General features: G+C 39.3%; 1 protein-coding gene across 6 annotated transcripts in view; it reads left to right on the forward strand.

Moving 5' to 3' along the window:
* LOC122556682 (glutamate receptor ionotropic, delta-2-like) overlaps positions 1-17,202 on the forward strand; it is a 530,324-nt gene that overhangs the window by 74,970 nt on the left and 438,152 nt on the right. For 5 of the 6 annotated variants that reach the window (XR_015759754.1, XR_015759755.1, XM_043703715.2 and 2 more), the window contains exon 2: positions 11,094-11,249. The exons of the other annotated variant lie outside the window; for it this stretch is intronic. Coding sequence is in view for 3 of the 5 variants with exons in the window: in XM_043703715.2 (XP_043559650.1) it covers positions 11,094-11,249 (156 nt within the window). In the remaining 2 variants the exon portion in view is untranslated. The remainder of the gene's footprint in view (positions 1-11,093; positions 11,250-17,202) is intronic. 6 annotated transcript variants of the gene reach the window in all.

Consider the following 17,202-nt stretch of genomic DNA (forward strand, 5'->3'; position numbering starts at 1 on the left):
CCTTGATAAATTAAAGCAAAAAAAATCCTCTAGATCAGTTTTGAGTTGAGGAACTACAGCAAGATAGAAATCTAGAATTAAAATTAGAATTAGATTTTATTGTCACATGTACTCAAGTGAGGGAATATATGAGTACATTGAAAATTGTACAAAGATGCATTTTGTGTTGCTATCTTGGTTATAACATCAGATTCTTTTTAAAAAAACAACAGCAGTTAAAAAAAAAACCAAAAGGTAAGAAAAACATCCAGATCCTAAGTCTAAACCTTATATTCATAAAGGTGTTTGGAACCACCGATGTAGGCATCTGGGCCTGGCCATGGCCTGAAGACTTGGTTAGCCGGATTGATAGTCGGGAGAGCCACATTCTCACTGCCGCTGCTGCCACCGTCTCCGATTGCCGGGAGGACCCTGGGAGGAGTCCCTGTGCTTTGTCGTGGCTATTAGTATAAAAATCACAATCTCCTGCAGCAGCTGCGGGCTCTATTTCTCATAAAGGAAGAGCATTTTTAATGACGAAGCCAAAGTCAAGTTGCACCACGTTGAATTTAAGCAAACTTTAGGGTACTGTTTATGTATAGCTTTTAACACTGAAACATGGAAAGTAGAAAGACATGCATTTCAGTAAGTGGCATGCGGTTGTAAAACCTGTCAGAGACTTTCTTATAGATCACCAGTTTTATGCCCTGGCAAAATCATACTGCAGTGCCAATATGCAGGCTTGTTTTTTTTTGAAATTTTCTACCTTGTAGATACCAAAGGTCCAACTGTGACTGGACAACCAACGTGCATATTAGTATAGTCACAGTTCATGAAATTCAAACTGCACTCATTATGGCAGAACAGATCAAATGGGACATAACTGAATTAGTCAACAATCTTAAATAGCTGTATCCTGACCAACTCAAAGTGACCAGCAATTTTAAAGACAATGCAACACCATTTATTAATCTTGAAAGGGAGTGCGGTCTACACGCTAGTGAGAAGCTTTGATTGGATCAGGATGAGATGAAGTGAAATGGTAAAATTCAGAATGTCAAGTGCCGACAGACTCGTGTACTTCCATCATGTGCCTTTCAAAGAAAGGTGGCAGCATCAGAGTATGCGAGGATCCAAGGTGTCACAAACTTCACTTAAAATGTTCCCATACAAATACCAGTGTTGGAAAACTTAAATCCTAAATTTTCTAGAGCAGATATATTTTCTTAAGCTACATGGAGGACTGGGTATTGGTCTATCCACTGACCAGAAGAGTCCTAATACCTCACAACACGTAGTGTGCCATTTTAACCATACTGTTTCCAATAGAATCATAGAGATGTACAGCATAGAAACAGACCCGTCAATCCAATCCATCTATGCTGACCTGATATCCCAACCTAATCTAGTCCCACCTGCCAACACCCGGCCCATATCCCTCCAAACCCTTCCTTTTCATATACCCATCCAAATGCCTCTTAGATGTTGCAATTGTACCAGCCTCCACCACTTCCTCTGGCAGCTCATTCCATACCCGTATCACCCTCAATCTGAAAATGTTGCCTCTTAGGTCTCTTTTATATCTTTCCCCTTTCACCCTAAACCTATGCCCTTTGGTTCTGGACTCCCCCACCCCAGGGAAAAGACTTTGTCTATTTACCCTATCCATGCCCCTCATAATTTTGTAAACCTCTATAAGGTCACCCCTCAACCTCCGACGCTTCAGGGAAAACAGCCCCAACCTGTTCAGCCTCTCCCGATAGCTCAAATCCTCCAACCCTGGTGACATCCTTGCAAATCATTTATGAACCCTTTCAAGTTTCATAATATCTTTCTGATAGGAAGGAGACCAGAATTGCATGCAATATTCCTACAGTGGCCTAACCAATGTCCTGTACAGCCGCAACATGACCTCCCAACTCCTGTACTCAATACTCTGACCAATAAAGAAAAGCTTGTCAAATGCCTTCTTCACTATCCTATCTACCTGTGACTCCACTTGCAAGGAGCTATGAACCTGCACTCCAAGGTCTCTTTGTTCAGCAACACTCCCCAGGACCTTACCATTAAGTGTATAAGTCCTGCTAAGATTTGCTTTCCTAAAATGCAGCACCTCGCATTTATCTGAATTCAACTCCATCTGCCACTTCTCAGCCCATTGGTCTATCTGGTCCAGATCCTGTTGTAATCTGAGGTAGTTGAAACTTTATTGCTGGAACAGCACAGCAGGTCAGGCAGCATCCAGGGAACAGGAGATTCGACGTTTCGGGCACAGGCCCTTCTTCAGGAATGTGCCCGAAACGTCGAATCTCCTGTTCCCTGGATGCTGCCTGACCTGCTGTGCTGTTCCAGCAATAAAGTTTCAACTTTGATCTCCAGCATCTGCAGACCTCACTTTCTCCTCGTAATCTGAGGTAACCCTCTTAGCTGTCCTCTACACCTCCAATTTTGGTATCATCTGCAAACTTACTAACTGTACCTCTTATGCTCGCATTCAAATCATTTACGTAAATGACAAAAAGTAGAGGACCCAGCACCGATCCTTGTTGCACTCCACTGGTCACAGGCCTCCAGTCTGAAAAACAACTCTCCACCACCACCCTCTGTCTTCTACCTTTGAGCCAGTTCTGTATCCAAATGGCTAGTTCTCCCTGTATTCCATGAGATCTAACCTTGCTAATCAGTCTCCCATGGGGAACCTTGTCGAATGCCTTACTGAAGTCCATATAGATCTCATCTACTGCTCTGCCCTCATTAATCCTCTTTGTTACTTCTTCAAAAACTCAATCATGTTTGTGAGACATGATTTCCCATGCACAAAGCCATGTTGACTACTCCTAATCAGTCCTTGCCCCACCAAATACATGTACATCCTGTCCCTCAGGATTCCCTTCAACAATTTGCCCACCACTGAGGTCAGGCTCACTGGTCTATACTTCCCTGGCTTGTGCTTACCACCCTTCTTAAACAGAGGCACCACGTATGCCAACCTCCAGTGTACTGGCACCTCACCTGTGACTATCAGTGATACAGATATATCTCAGCAAGAGGCCCAGCAATCACTTCTCTAGCTTCCCACAGAGTTCTCGGGTACACCTGATCAGGTTCTGGGGATTTATCCACCTTTACTCGTTTCAAGACATCCAGCACTTCCTCCTCTGTAATCTGGACATTTTGCAAGATGTCACCATCTATTTCCCTACAGTCTATATCTTCCATATCCTTTTCCACAGTAAATACTGATGCAAAATACTCATTTAGTATCTCCTCATTTTCTGTGGCTCCACACAAAAGCCGCCTTGCTGATCTTTGAGGGCCCCTATTTTCTCCCTACTTACCCTTTTGTCCTTAATGTATTTGTAAAAACCCTTTGGATTCTCCTTAATTCTATTTACCAAAGCTATCTCATGTCCTCTTTTTGCCCTCCTAATCTTCCTCTTAAGTATACTCCTACTTCCTTTATAGATTAGATTAGATTAGATAACCTACAGTGTGGAAACAGGCCCTTCGGCCCAACAAATTCACCCCGACCCTCCGAAGAGTAACCCACCCATATCTATTTCCCTTTGACTAACGCACCTAACACTATGGGCAATTTAGCATAGCCAATCTACCTGACCTGCACATGTTTTGGAGTGTGTGAGGAAACCAGAGTGCCCGGAGGAAACCCATGCAGACACGGGGAGAGTGTGCAAACTCCATAAAGACGTCGGAGTTTGCACATTTGCCCTGTGTCTGCGTGGGTTTCCTCCGGATGCTCCAGTTTCCTCCCACACTCCAAAACATGTGCAGGTCAGGTAGATTGGCCATGCTAAATTGCCCATAGTGTTAGCTGCATTAGTCAGAGGGAAATGAAGGATTCACTCGATCTATCTTGTCTATACCTTACATATGTTTCCTTCTTTTTCTTAACCAAACCCTCAATTTCTTTCGTCATCCAGCATTCCCTATACCTACCAACCTTTCCTTTCACCCTAACAGGAATATACATTTTCTGGATTCTTGTTATCTCATTTCTGAAGGCTTCCCATTTTCCAGCTGTCCCTTTATCTGCGAATATCTGCCCCCAATTAGCTTTCGAAAGTTCTTGCATAATACCATCAAAATTGGCCTTTCTTCAATTTAGAACTTCAACTTTTAGATCTGGTCTATTCTTTTCCATCACTATTTTAAATCTAATAGAATCATGGTCGCTGGCCCCAAAGTGCTTCCCCACTGACACCTCAGTCACCTGCCCTGCCTTATTTCCCAATAGTTGTCACTTAGTCTCTCAGAAATGCATGGTATATTCTAGATTATTAAGAATGCGTCTGATTTTATTTGCATAGCTGAAAATATCACAGTCATGGCTAAGACAAAGGCCGAGCATGACTATAACCTTCATCTTGTGATGAGAGCAACATGATGCTATTGATTGATATTTCCTACTGCAAATGCCAAATCAACATTAACCAGATAAAACAGTTTGGGGCTATGCACTGCATTCATAGAGTCAGCAGGATGAAGCATGATAAACAAATGTTGACCTCGTAGGATAAAAAGGATCCTTGGTGTGTTGCCTTAGAGTTTTTAACTTCCTCACACCAGATATTCCCAATACCTCCTCGAGAGAGTTGCTCCTTTAAGGTCATTCCCTGTATGTGATAAGATGACCACAAATATGTCTTCCATTCTCTCTATTAGGTTTTCCTTACCCACTGCTATACTACAACCCACAAAGACACAATTCTTAAAGATGATGCAGCACAAAAAAAAATCTAGGTGGATATATTTTACAAGACAAACAAAAACTATACCTTTTATTTCAAAATTCCTGTCATTTGCACAAGCCATCTATTCCAATATAAAACATTAGTTCTGGTAATTGAATCATACAGTTTCAAAACTACTTATTTCAAGAAACATTCTGTTGAAACAGATCATAAGGCACTCAATGATCTTTTGTCAACTATTAATGCGTGCAAACCTTCGATTGCGGTGTTTCCTTGTCAAGCTCCAAAAGGATAACTCTGAAGTGAAATATAGGCCAGGTATGAGAATGATTTCATCTCTTACATGCTGAGCTGATTAACCAACCTAAACAAAGACTGAGATATCCATCTTGATATACATATTCAAGCCCTTGACTATGAAGTTGAAATCATTCGCTTATCTGTTAAAAGTTTGGCTAGGACCAGTGTGAATGTTTGCAATTGACGAAATGTGAACAGTGAGAGTTGAAGAAAAGTTATTATCCAGGAATGGGCTAACAGTATTAAAGAAGGAGCTGAGGAGATGAGATTGTTTTGGTTATGCAGAGAAGAACTTGGTACTATATATCATAGCAAGCCATTTTCAAGGACAAATAAATCCTAATATCAAAAGCATTACCGAAGACATCATGTTCATGCTGCACCAGGTCACATAAATATTGAATGTGCAAGAGAGTAAGCACAGAAATCCATAGACTGGCCAGAGATAAATCAGAATCGTCAATGACTTGTGGCTGCATGTGAGACAATGGCAATTGTATCAACCCTAGCAGCAGAGAGTGCCTCCACATCCAAACAGCATTCCATTCACTCCTAGGATGAAAATAACAACAGACCTAGTTACAGTGCACAATGAAAATTGAATTAGTTTTCTAAGTTTTGCATCATTTAATGACATAGCAACACAATAAATGTGACCAGTTCTGACATAATTAACAGAGCTTGCTGGAAAATGTCAGCAGGTCTGGCAGAATCTGTGGAAAGAAATCAAAACTAACATTTCGGGTACAGTGACCCTTCTTTAAGACTTTTGTTAGTGATTAGTGATTAATGCTACTTACAGTTTACATGGTATTTCAGATGAGATAATGGCTGACAATAGACCCAAGTACTCTGACAAACTGTTTCAAGATGCGTACACTTGGGGAATGAGCAATTTCACATTGTTACACCACTATCTATGTTCGAAAAAATTGTCCGAATATGAGATCTGTACTGTTGAATCTGTGCTCATTATGTATTGAGCAACAAAGCAAGATTTTAAGATTACATTGTGCATTGCTGTAGAGCACCAATTGAAAAGGATTACCATCCTCAGCACAACTTGGAAGGCAAATGTAATGACTTTGCCCAGCAAAAAATAACCCTCTGAGACATGGGGTATTCTTCTCCAAAGACAGAGCAGAACGAAAGAGATATGTGAAAAGCAAGCATGTGAAACAAAGAACAAAGGAACAGGCCCTTTGGCCCATTGAGACTGTGCTGACACATGATGCCTTTATAAACTAAAAGCCTTTCATCCCTACATGTTCTTATCCCTCTTTGCCCTGCCTATTCATATATCTGTCAAGGTGCATCTTAAATTATGCTTTGTATCCACCTTTGTCACCTCCTTTGGCAGTCCATTCCAGGCACTTACTACTCTCTGTCTAAAAAAAAACTCCCTCTCACATCTCATTTAAACTTACCCCCTTACAGGTTTCTTAGTAATTGACATTTTTATCCTGGAAAGAAAAGACTCTGACTATCCGTTCTATTCATGCCTGTCATAATTTTGAGAACTTCTAACGGATCGACCCCTTCCTCTGATGTTCAAGTGGCAACAAACCAAGGTTGTCTAATCTCTCCTCATAACTATTACTTTCCAAACCAGGCAGTGTCCTGGTAAACCATCTCTGTACCCTCTCCAAAGCCTCCTTGTACATCTGGTCATGTGCCAACCAGAATTTACATTATATTCAAAAGGTGACTTAACTAAAGCGCTGTACAGCTGTCAATTTTTATACTTCTTGCCACAACTGATAAAGACAAGCATGTTATATGCCTTCTTGACTACTTTCTCTCCTCTTTTAGGGAACTGTGGACCTCTACATCTTTAGACCTCAGTATGTTGATATAACTAAGAGTTCTGCCATTTCCTGTATACTTCCCTCCTGCATTAGGCCTTCCAAATTACATCTACTCATATAGTCTGGATTAAACTCCATTTGGCATCTTTCTATCCAGGTTTTTAGCCTATCTATATCCTGTTGTATCCTCTAGCAATCCTCTTCACAATCCACAGTCTCTGTGTCATCTGCAAATTTACTAATCAGGCTACCTTCGTTCTCCTCCAAGTCATTTAGATATGTTACAAACAACAGGGGTCCCAGCACTGATCCCTGCAGAACACCACTGGGTCATAGATCACTGAACACTCTTCCACTATCACACTAAATTTTCTATAACCCAGCCAGTTTTTCTTTCAACTGCAGGTCCCATATAATTTCACTTTTTGAATCTGCCTGCCATGAAGGACATTGACTAAGGCATTGCCAAAGTCCATATTGACAACATCTACCACCTTACCCTCATCAATCATCTTTGTTACTTTGTCAACAAACTCGACCAAGTTTGTGAGACAACAACCAGCCTTCCCTGCATAGAGCTTTGATGCTTATCAGTAAAAGGTCCACATTTTCCAAATGCTAGTAAATACTATCCTGCAGAAACTTCTCTAATAATTTCCCGACCACTGATGTAAGGCTCACCAGCCTGTAATTTCCCAGAGTATCCCTGTTGCCTCTCATAAACAAAAGAACAACACTGGCTATTCTCCAGTACTCTGGGACCTCTAAAGAGGATCCAAAGATTTCATAAAACACCCTAGCAATTTGCTCAACTGCCTCCCTCAGCATTGTGGAAGAGATCACATCAGGTCCTGGGGGACTAGTCTATCAACACATCCCTCCCAAGACTCAATGTCCATCATGTCCTTTTCCTTTGTTAATACCGATGCACAGTATTTGTTAAAGACCTCACCCACTTCCACCAGTTCCATCCATAAATTCCTTCCTTTGTTCCTGAGCGGACCTATCCTTTCCCTATCTATCCTCTTGCTCCTTATTTATGTCTAAAATGCCTTAGGTTTTCCTTAATCTGGTCTACCATTTCATGGTGCCTTTTAGGCTTCCTAATTTCTTGTTTGATTCTTTCCTGCTATCTTTGTATACTTCAAAGGCTTTGTCTTTTGTTTTCTAAACTTTATGTATGGCTTCTTCTTTCTTACTAAGGTCTCAAGTTCTCTTGTCATCCAAGGTTCTTGAATCTTGCCATTCTTACCCTTCATTTTCAGAGGAACATGCTGGTCCTGAACTCAAATCAACTGGTCTTTAAAAGATTTCCACCTGATAGATTTAACCTCAAACAGCCTCTCCCAATCTATATTCCCCAGTTATTGCCTAATATCATTGCTGCTAGCCTTCCCCCAATTTAATACTTTCACCTGAAGACTAGCTTATTCTTATCCATAAGTAACTTAAAATTTACAGAATTATGGTCACTGTTCTCAAAAGACTTCCCACTGAAATGTCAGTCACCTGACTGGGCTCATTCCCCGATAACAGGTCTAATGTGGCCCCTCCATAGTAGGAATATTCACATATTATGTCATAAAACCATCTTGGACACACCTAACAAACTCCACCCCACATCCAAGCCCCTGGCACTAAGCAAGTCCCAGTCAAAATCACCCAATACAACAAACCTATTGGTTTTACGATTTTCCATAATCTGTCCACATATATGTTCCTCTATCACAGGTTGGCTTTTGGAAGGCCTGTAGTACAATCCCATCAAAGTGATTGCATCTTTGCTTTCCCTGAGCTCAATCTATATGGCCTCGCTGGATGAGCCCTCGGAAGTGCCTTCCTTCAATACAGCTGTGATATTTTCCTTTAGCAGTTACGCAACTGCCCTACCTCTTTTGCATCCCTCTCTATCTCATTTGAAACATCTGAACCCTGGAACGTTTAAGCTATCAGCCTTGTCCCTCTCTTCACCAAAACTCTGTATTAGCTACAACATAGCTGTATGTATTAGTTATATGTATTAATCCAAGCTCTTGCGTTCATCTGCTTTACCTATCATATTCCTTGCATTAAAACAAATACACCTCAAACTGCCAATTCTGCTGTGTTCAGTAACCTCCTCCAAACCATTCTTCCCCATAGCCTTACAGGCCTTAATCTCTAATTCCTCCTCGGACATTTTATATGCTGACCGAACAAAATCCAACTGAACTGCAAAGTGGATAATAAGTGTGAATTAGAAATCCAGATTTACATACTGAGATACCAGCAAAGATTTCTAGAATGTACAAACAGCCAATGTCACACAAAGTCCTCACTGACCATGTAAAGTAATACGTTGCAAAGGAATAGAAAATACGCCAATATCAATAGTGCATGAACTGTGAGGAAATTTACTGTGAAGGTGGTAGGTGTGGTGATGTTGAGTCCCAACAATTCGCAGCCAAAAAAAAAGTTGTCATACAAGTGCAATCAAGAAAAAAAGTGTAATCCTTCAGACAGGCGTATGATCACGAGATCAAGATGTCAAAGTTCCAAAGTGTAATATAACAATTTGAAATATTAATCATATAAACTTTGTTTTACCTGTTTGTATACTTAGTAAATTGCTAACACATACCTGTGCATATCTGTTTATGTTCAGGTATGTTATCTTTAGAAAAATGTTGTATATCTCATGGTTAATTTGATAGCATGCCTTTAGGAGACAAACTAACAAGATCCTCATGTATATGGCTAAAAGAACATTGGTCTTTCACACTCCACCTTACTTGGAAACACATAATACGTTACTGAAAGCATACTCCACTGATGCAATCTAATAACCTGATGTTAACACAGACACTTAAGTGCATGAATATAATGTTTGTACATAATAGTTAGCTATAATAGACATGTGTTGGATTCTTTTATATCACAAAATGTTGCCGGAAATAATCCAAGCAGTGCCATAACAGGTCAAAACACCCAATTTGAGGCAAATTCAACTCATTGTTGACTACAAAAAGCAAATTCAAATTTGATTCTCGTGCCAATAATGTGGAAAGCCTTAAACTTTTGCATATTTCTGATAAACTTATTATGCTTTATGTTGAATGTCTTGGTCAAAACTTTGACTACTTTTTTTTAGGTTATGGCCCAACAGGTTTATTTGGAAGTACTAGCTTTTGAAGCGCTGCTCCTTCATCAGATGGTTGTGCAGAATAAGACCATACGACACAATTTATAGCCACAGTACAGTGTCATAGAGATGTAATGATACATTAAACAATTTTAATCTTTAATCTTTTAGAATGGGATGTGCTGGTTTCTGTTCTTTGATATGTAAATCCCAGAACTTCTTTTAAATTACATTTTCATCTATCTCCGGCTTTTCTGACAATTGGTGCCATCTCAACTCAGACAATACATTAAGGCGTGAGTACTGTCTATGTCCCAATATTGAGTCAAGCTCTCTGTCATACGCACATACATGCACACACACCCCACACTCAAACCACGCATGCACCCTCTCACAGGTATACACCTCATCACACTCACACACACGTATACACACACTCTATCACATGCAGTCACACCCACATGCACATACTCACATGCACATACTCACTCTGTCTCTCCTACAGTGCACACATATAAGTTTCAAGGGTGAATTTGTTTTTTGCAGAATTATATTTTAATTTGCTCTAAAACGTCATGAATCCATGTATGACTCTGTAAATACCACTTTACAAATAGAATCAGTTTGACTCTTATTAAAGTGGAGTGTGAGACCATTATTATTTTAGCCATACATATAAAAGAACAGAAATCAGCACATCCCATTCTAAAAGAGGAAAGACTGAATCTAAAATTGTTTAATATACAATTACATCTCCATGAAACTGTACTGTGGCTTTAAATTATGGTCTCATTCTCCACAACCACCTGATGAATGAGCAGTGCTTCGAAAGCCAGTGTTTCAAAATAAACCTGGTGCTGTGTGATTTTTAACTTTGTCCATCCCGGTCCAGCACTGGCACCTCCAAATCATACTTTGTTTAAGAAATACTTCATTTGAATTAATTAATATAACAGAAAAGTCAATGTGACTAATATGCAAATAGATTCTTGTGTAGGAATGCAAGACCGCCGCCATACTTAAAGATTATTGATTCAGCTGATTCTTTATATTTTTCAAATTCATGGCATTCATATAATATTCAGCTAATTAACAAATTTACAAATAATTTTGATTCATTGACTAAGTACACTCAAGTAAATGGGTTTGTATCAATATTTTTCCCTTCTTCAGGTGCAATTTTTGAGGAATCTGCAAGAAAGGATGACAAAATGTTTCGATTAGCTGTGGCTGAAATGAACATGAATGAAGAAATACTACAAAACGAAAAGATAACATTCTCTGTCAGATTTGTTGATTCCAACAATCCATTTCAAGCTGTTCAAGAGGGTGAGGCATCAGTTTTTCAGCTATTTCTCTCATTAACCTTTAGTGTGGGGAGATTGTTGCTGTTTTTGTCCATGTTTTAAAATTTCTTATCTTATGGCTTTCATTTTTGTTGATGGAACTCAATACTGTGAAAGGTTAATTGTCAGCTGGAAATTGATTTATTTTGAAGAAACCATTCTGGCATTATTTATTGATTTGCAGAGTGAAAATTGTCTAAAATTTCTACATTTGTGATTCAGTGCTGCCTCTTTTTAGATTGAAAAAAATTAGGTTGAAAATAAATAAAATGAGGTAAAGAATGAAATCATTTGTAGTAATCTGAAACAAATTGCCTTGTGTTTCAGACCTTAGTTAAAAGTAAACCTTGTTTTACACACTGCATGGTTTCTATTTTTCTTTATTTACTTTTGTTGTGAAAATTAGACATGATTATCTATACTTAATGGCCCTTGCTATACTAGCTGCAATTATGATTTGGAGATGCCAGTGTTGGACTGGGGTGTACAAAGTTAAAAATCACACAACACCAGGCTATAGTCCAGCAGGTTTAATTGGACGCAGACTAGCTTTCGGAGTGATGCTCCTTCTTTCATGTGTAAATCACAAAACCTTTTTTTTATAATGCAACTTATTTAAAAAAAGGTTTTGTGATTTATACATGAAAGAGGTGAAACTATCACTGTATTCTAACAGATGAAAGGCTTAACAGACAATCAATTTTTCAATGTAAAATTTCAGTTACATCATGCTGTAAATTTTTGCTATAAATTCTGTGTTAGGATTGAGCCCTCCACTATTACCTGATGAAGGAGTGTCGCTCCGAAAGCTAGTGTGCTTCCAATTAAACCTGTTGGACTATAACCTGGTGTTGTGTGACTTCTAGCTGCAATTTAATTCTGAACAAACTATTCACTAAGTTAACCACATCATCAGTCCCTATGCCTTTCTTCCACTTCCTATTCAGGAGTGTTCTTGCCTGCTTCCACTAACAATTGTTTGGCCATACCAAGAGAATTTCCTGCAGTGGCTGACCATCCCATTTTCCCATAGCTACTTCTTGAGTTTCCTCAGAATCTATCTTTTGTCTTTTCCTATTTTACACCTGCAGTTCCCCTTTACCAATATCACTTGAAGACATGACATGAGATTCCAATGACAATTCCACCTCTACTATCTCTCTTGTCCCATGTACCAAATTTGTTGTTGGGATGTTTGACATCCAGTCCTTGCTGTGCATGAAGTTCCTCTAGTTGGAAAGGTGTAAATCTTTGTCTTTGGGCCCCATCTTGATCTTTTTCCTTACCACCAATTCTATTCCTGTCTCTGAACTGGCCTGTTTGAGACATAGAAAAACTTTTGGAAATACTCAGCAGATCTGACAGCATCCATGGAGAGATAAACAGATTCAATTTAAACCATAGAATCCCTACAGTGTGGAAACAGGCCCTTCCGCCCAACAAGTCCACATCAACTCTCTGAAGAATAACCCACCCAAACCCATTTATCCTTGACTAATGTACCTAACCTACACATCCCTGAACATGATGGGCAATTTAGCATAGCCAATTCACCCAACCTGCACATCTTTGAATTGTGGCTGTAAAGCGGACCACCCAGAGGAAACCCATGCAGACGCAAGGAGAACGTGCAAACTTCACACAGACTTTTGCCCAAGGCTGGAATTGAACCTGGGTCCCTGCCACTGTAAGCAACAGTGCTAACCACTGAGTCACCATGCCACCTCAGGTCATGAAAGTTCACCTTCCCAATACATCTGTGGCAATGGAGTTTGCATACTGTCTACCGGATGGAAACTGTTGTGGCCATGTTGTGAACTGCAAAACTCCCAAAATGTATACAGATCAATACTTTTGATGAATTAACTTGTCAATGGCTCTGGAGTAGACTGTTTGGCATAAACAATAATCCACATAAGTCAAGGAGGGGCGGTGGTGAAATAGGTGACAGTTATAATGTACTTTAACAACATTATGCATTGGATAGATTCTGTAATTTGGTTTTGCTTTTAAGTGATACAATTTGATTATATATTTTATTTGATCACTTTAAAGAACTGCTTACTATCGTTGAAAAGAATAAATATAATTTCATATAAATTATTGTTTAGAAGTGGCTTCAAGTTAAGCTGTTCCTTGTATTCTTCATTTATTACTTTCTCTTAAAAACCTTTTTTTGTCAGTAAGAGGAAATTAAAAGTCTTTTTTCTTACCAAGCTTCATTATTACTAGTGAGCAGGATCTGATCAATTATAAGTGAATCTCCTCTGAAATTACGTAAATGGTAGAAAGATATCCATTGCTATGTCATTGTGCTGGTCCTATTTGTTACTCTAACTGTCTTTTATGCTGTTCCCTAAGCGCAGAAATGATTTAGTGCTAGATTATGAGCTGTTTTATGATGTGGACCTTTACCCCAATATAAACAAGAGACACTTCACTTTAAACATTTCCATATGACATTTAAGATTTTGGCATAAGCAATAAAGCCACATTGGTAGCCTACACAAGAAATCAGTTGAGTGTTTTTGCAATGTTTGGAAAATGTTTCAATATTTATTTTGCTTTATTGTCTACCTTTTGTATATGAAACAGAAGATACATTAAAAAGTCTCCTTAATTTCATTGCAATATTAATATTTGAATTGGTTTACTTTCTGCAACGTAACACAAACAAAATTTTGATGGTTTCCAAGAAACAATTTTACTTTGCAGAATGTCAGAAAATTAGCCAGATATGCTGTGTCTACAAATAAACAGGACAAATCCGTTCCATCAATTGTCAATCCATCAATCTGGTCTGGATCATCCGTAAAATGATGGAATGTGCCATTCAGTATTATCAGGTGACAGTTCCTCATCAAAAACTGAAAAAGAATGGATCAGGGTACGTTCTAGATGATATATAGTAAAATACAGTAGATATCCAAAGAGACTTGGTGGTTCAGATGTCTAGATCTTTAAATGTCATGAACAACTGCAGAAAATAATGCAGAAGGCTAATGGAATGCTGGTATTTACATCTAAAGGATTAAGTACAAGGATGCAAAAGTTATGCTGCAGCTGTCCAAAAGTCTGGTGAGACCCCATTTGAAGAACTGAGAGTAGATCTGGGCTCCACACCTCAGAAGGAAGTACAGTGTAGGTTTACAAGAATGATACCTGGACTTCAGTGGTGAAGTTATGAAGACAGATTAGAGTAACAAATTAGGCCTCCTTTCTCTCGCATTTAGAAGATTAAAGGGTGATCTGATCAAAATCTTCAAGATGTTAACAGGAAAAGACAGAATAGATAACTTATTTACACCAGTTGGAAACTCTAGAAGAAGGGGACAACATCTGAGAATTAGAGCCAGGCCATACAGAAGAGATGTTAGAATGCACTTTATATAAAAAGGGTCGTAGATGTTTGGAACTGTCTTCCACAAATGGCAGTGTTTGCAGGATCAGTTGTTAATTTTAACTGTAAGATAGATTTTTTTCATTAAGCAAAGGTTTTAAGTGATATGGGCCAAATTCAGGTATATGGGGTTATATCTGACAAAGGAGCAGCACTCCGAAAGCTAGTGATTTTAAATAAACCTTTTGGACTTTAACCTCATGTGATGTGACTTCTGACCATGATCTTATTGAATAGTGAAACAGGCTAAAGGGGCTTAATGGCCTACTCCTGTGCTCAGTTTGAATTCTGTTAATACGACTAGAGACTCCATCTCCACGAATCTAAAGAATTCTAGAGATGCATTGAAAGTGACTGCCCTTAATATCAAGTCTATATTTGACCAAGAGTAGCATCAAGGAACCCTCTTTAAATTGAAGTCATTGGGTGTCACAGAGTAAGCTTATCATGTAAAGAGTCATAATGAGAACAAAACATGATTGTAGTTGTTGGATGTGAATCACCTCAGTCTCAGGACTTCTCCGCACAAATTTCTAAAGTAGTGTCCTAGGTGTTGTGGTTCTGTTCGCCGAGCTGGAAGTTTTTGTTGCAAACATTTCGTCCCCTGGCTAGGCGACATCATCAGTGCTTGGGAGCCTCCTGCGAAGCGCTTCTTTGATGTTTCCTCCGGTGTTTATAGTGGTCTGTCCCTGCCGCTTCCGGTTGTCAGTTTCAGCTGTCCGCTGTAGTGGTCGGTATATTGGGTCCAGGTCGATGTGTTTGTTGATGGAGTTTGTGGATGAATGCCATGCCTCTAGGAATTCCCTGGCTGTTCTCTGTCTGGCTTGCCCTATGATAGTAGTGTTGTCCCAGTCAAATTCATGTTGCTTGTTGTCTGCGTGTGTGGCTACTAAGGATAGCTGGTCGTGTCGTTTCGTGGCTAGTTGATGTTCATGTATGCGGATTGTTAGCTGTCTTCCTGTTTGTCCTATATAGTATTTTGTGCAGTCCTTGCATGGTATTTTGTACACTACATTAGTTTTGCTCATGTTGGGTATCGGGTCCTTCGTTCTGGCGAGTTGTTGTCTGAGCGTGGCTGTTGGTTTGTGTGCCGTTATGAGTCCTAGGGGTCGCAGTAGTCTGGCTGTCAGTTCTAGTCCTAAGGTCCCTCCATCTGCAGCTGCTTCATCAATGAGTTTTCCTTTATCATAATGTGAGAAGTGAGGATTTTTAAAAAAGTAAATGTTCAGATCATTGCAGTTTTCAATCATTCATGATTCTTATATACTGAAGCAATCTGTATCTGCATACATTAATACCTGGACAACATTCAGGGTTGGGTTGAATCATTCCTGATGAAGGGCTTATGCCTGAAACGCCGATTTACCTGCTCCTCGGACGCTGTCTGGCCTGCTGTGCTTTTCCAGCACCACGCTCTCGACTCTGATCTCCAGCATCTGCAGTCCTCATTTTCTCCTCCTTGGATTGATAAGTGGCAATGTACCACGCAAGTGCCAGACAATGACAATCTCCATTATAGAGTTTAACCATCATCCCTTGACCTCAATAGCATTGCCATTTCTGAATTCTCTGGTAGCAACAATCTAAAGGTTACCATGAACCAGAAATTTAATGTGACCAGTTGCATAACTATTACAGCTATAGGAACAATCAGAGGCTGGGTATTCTGCAGAAAGAAATACAAGGCAGAAGTTGGGACTATAATGAAATACTCCCCATTTCTCTGAATGAGTGCACCTCCAATAATCCTCACAATGCTTGACAATATCCAAGACAAAATAGTCTGTGTGTTTGAAATGGTATTCACCACCTTTAACATTCACTGTCTCTCTATCATGAGTGCACCACAGCTGCAGTGTATACCATCTAAATGATGCGTTCACCAAAAATTCCTCACAGCATCTCCTAAAAGTAGAACTGTTTGTAGCCTAAAATCACAAGGGTAACATAGAGAATGGGGACACCGAATCTTCAACTTCTCCTCCAAATTGCACAGCTTCCTCACTTCAAAATGCATTAGTGTACATTCATTATTGTTCGGTCAAAATCATGGAATTCCCTCCCTGATTGTATTGAGTACTTACACTGCACAGAATGTAGTGGTTAGGTGGCTACCAATACAATTTAAATGGCAATTATACATGAGCAATAAATGATGGCCTCAATTGCAGTCACACCCAGATTCCATGAACAAGTTTGTTTTAAAAGTAATTTCACTGGATTAAATAAGTCTTTTTGGCAATCTATTGAAGTCTTTGTCAAATTAAAACATGTCTTCTTTACTTCATAATAGATTAGTTATTGTGGCTCAAATTTTATAATTAACCCCAAATGAGACACTTTGTTTCCAAGAGGGTTGTCAATTTTATCTATTGTCATTCCACAAGCTGTACACAAAACTAGACATTTCATGCAGATTAACCTACCGACAAATATAAATGAAAGGACTTGGAGGTGGGGAGGTAAGTAAACATTGTAATTCTTGTAATTCATTTGTTAGTTAATTATTTATGCAACTATTTTATGTTTAAAGGAC

This window comes from Chiloscyllium plagiosum, unplaced genomic scaffold (genome assembly GCF_037043375.1).
Source record: "Chiloscyllium plagiosum isolate Xiang-an unplaced genomic scaffold, Cpla_swu_hap1 HiC_scaffold_16, whole genome shotgun sequence".
NCBI classification, from domain to species: Eukaryota; Metazoa; Chordata; class Chondrichthyes; order Orectolobiformes; family Hemiscylliidae; genus Chiloscyllium; species Chiloscyllium plagiosum.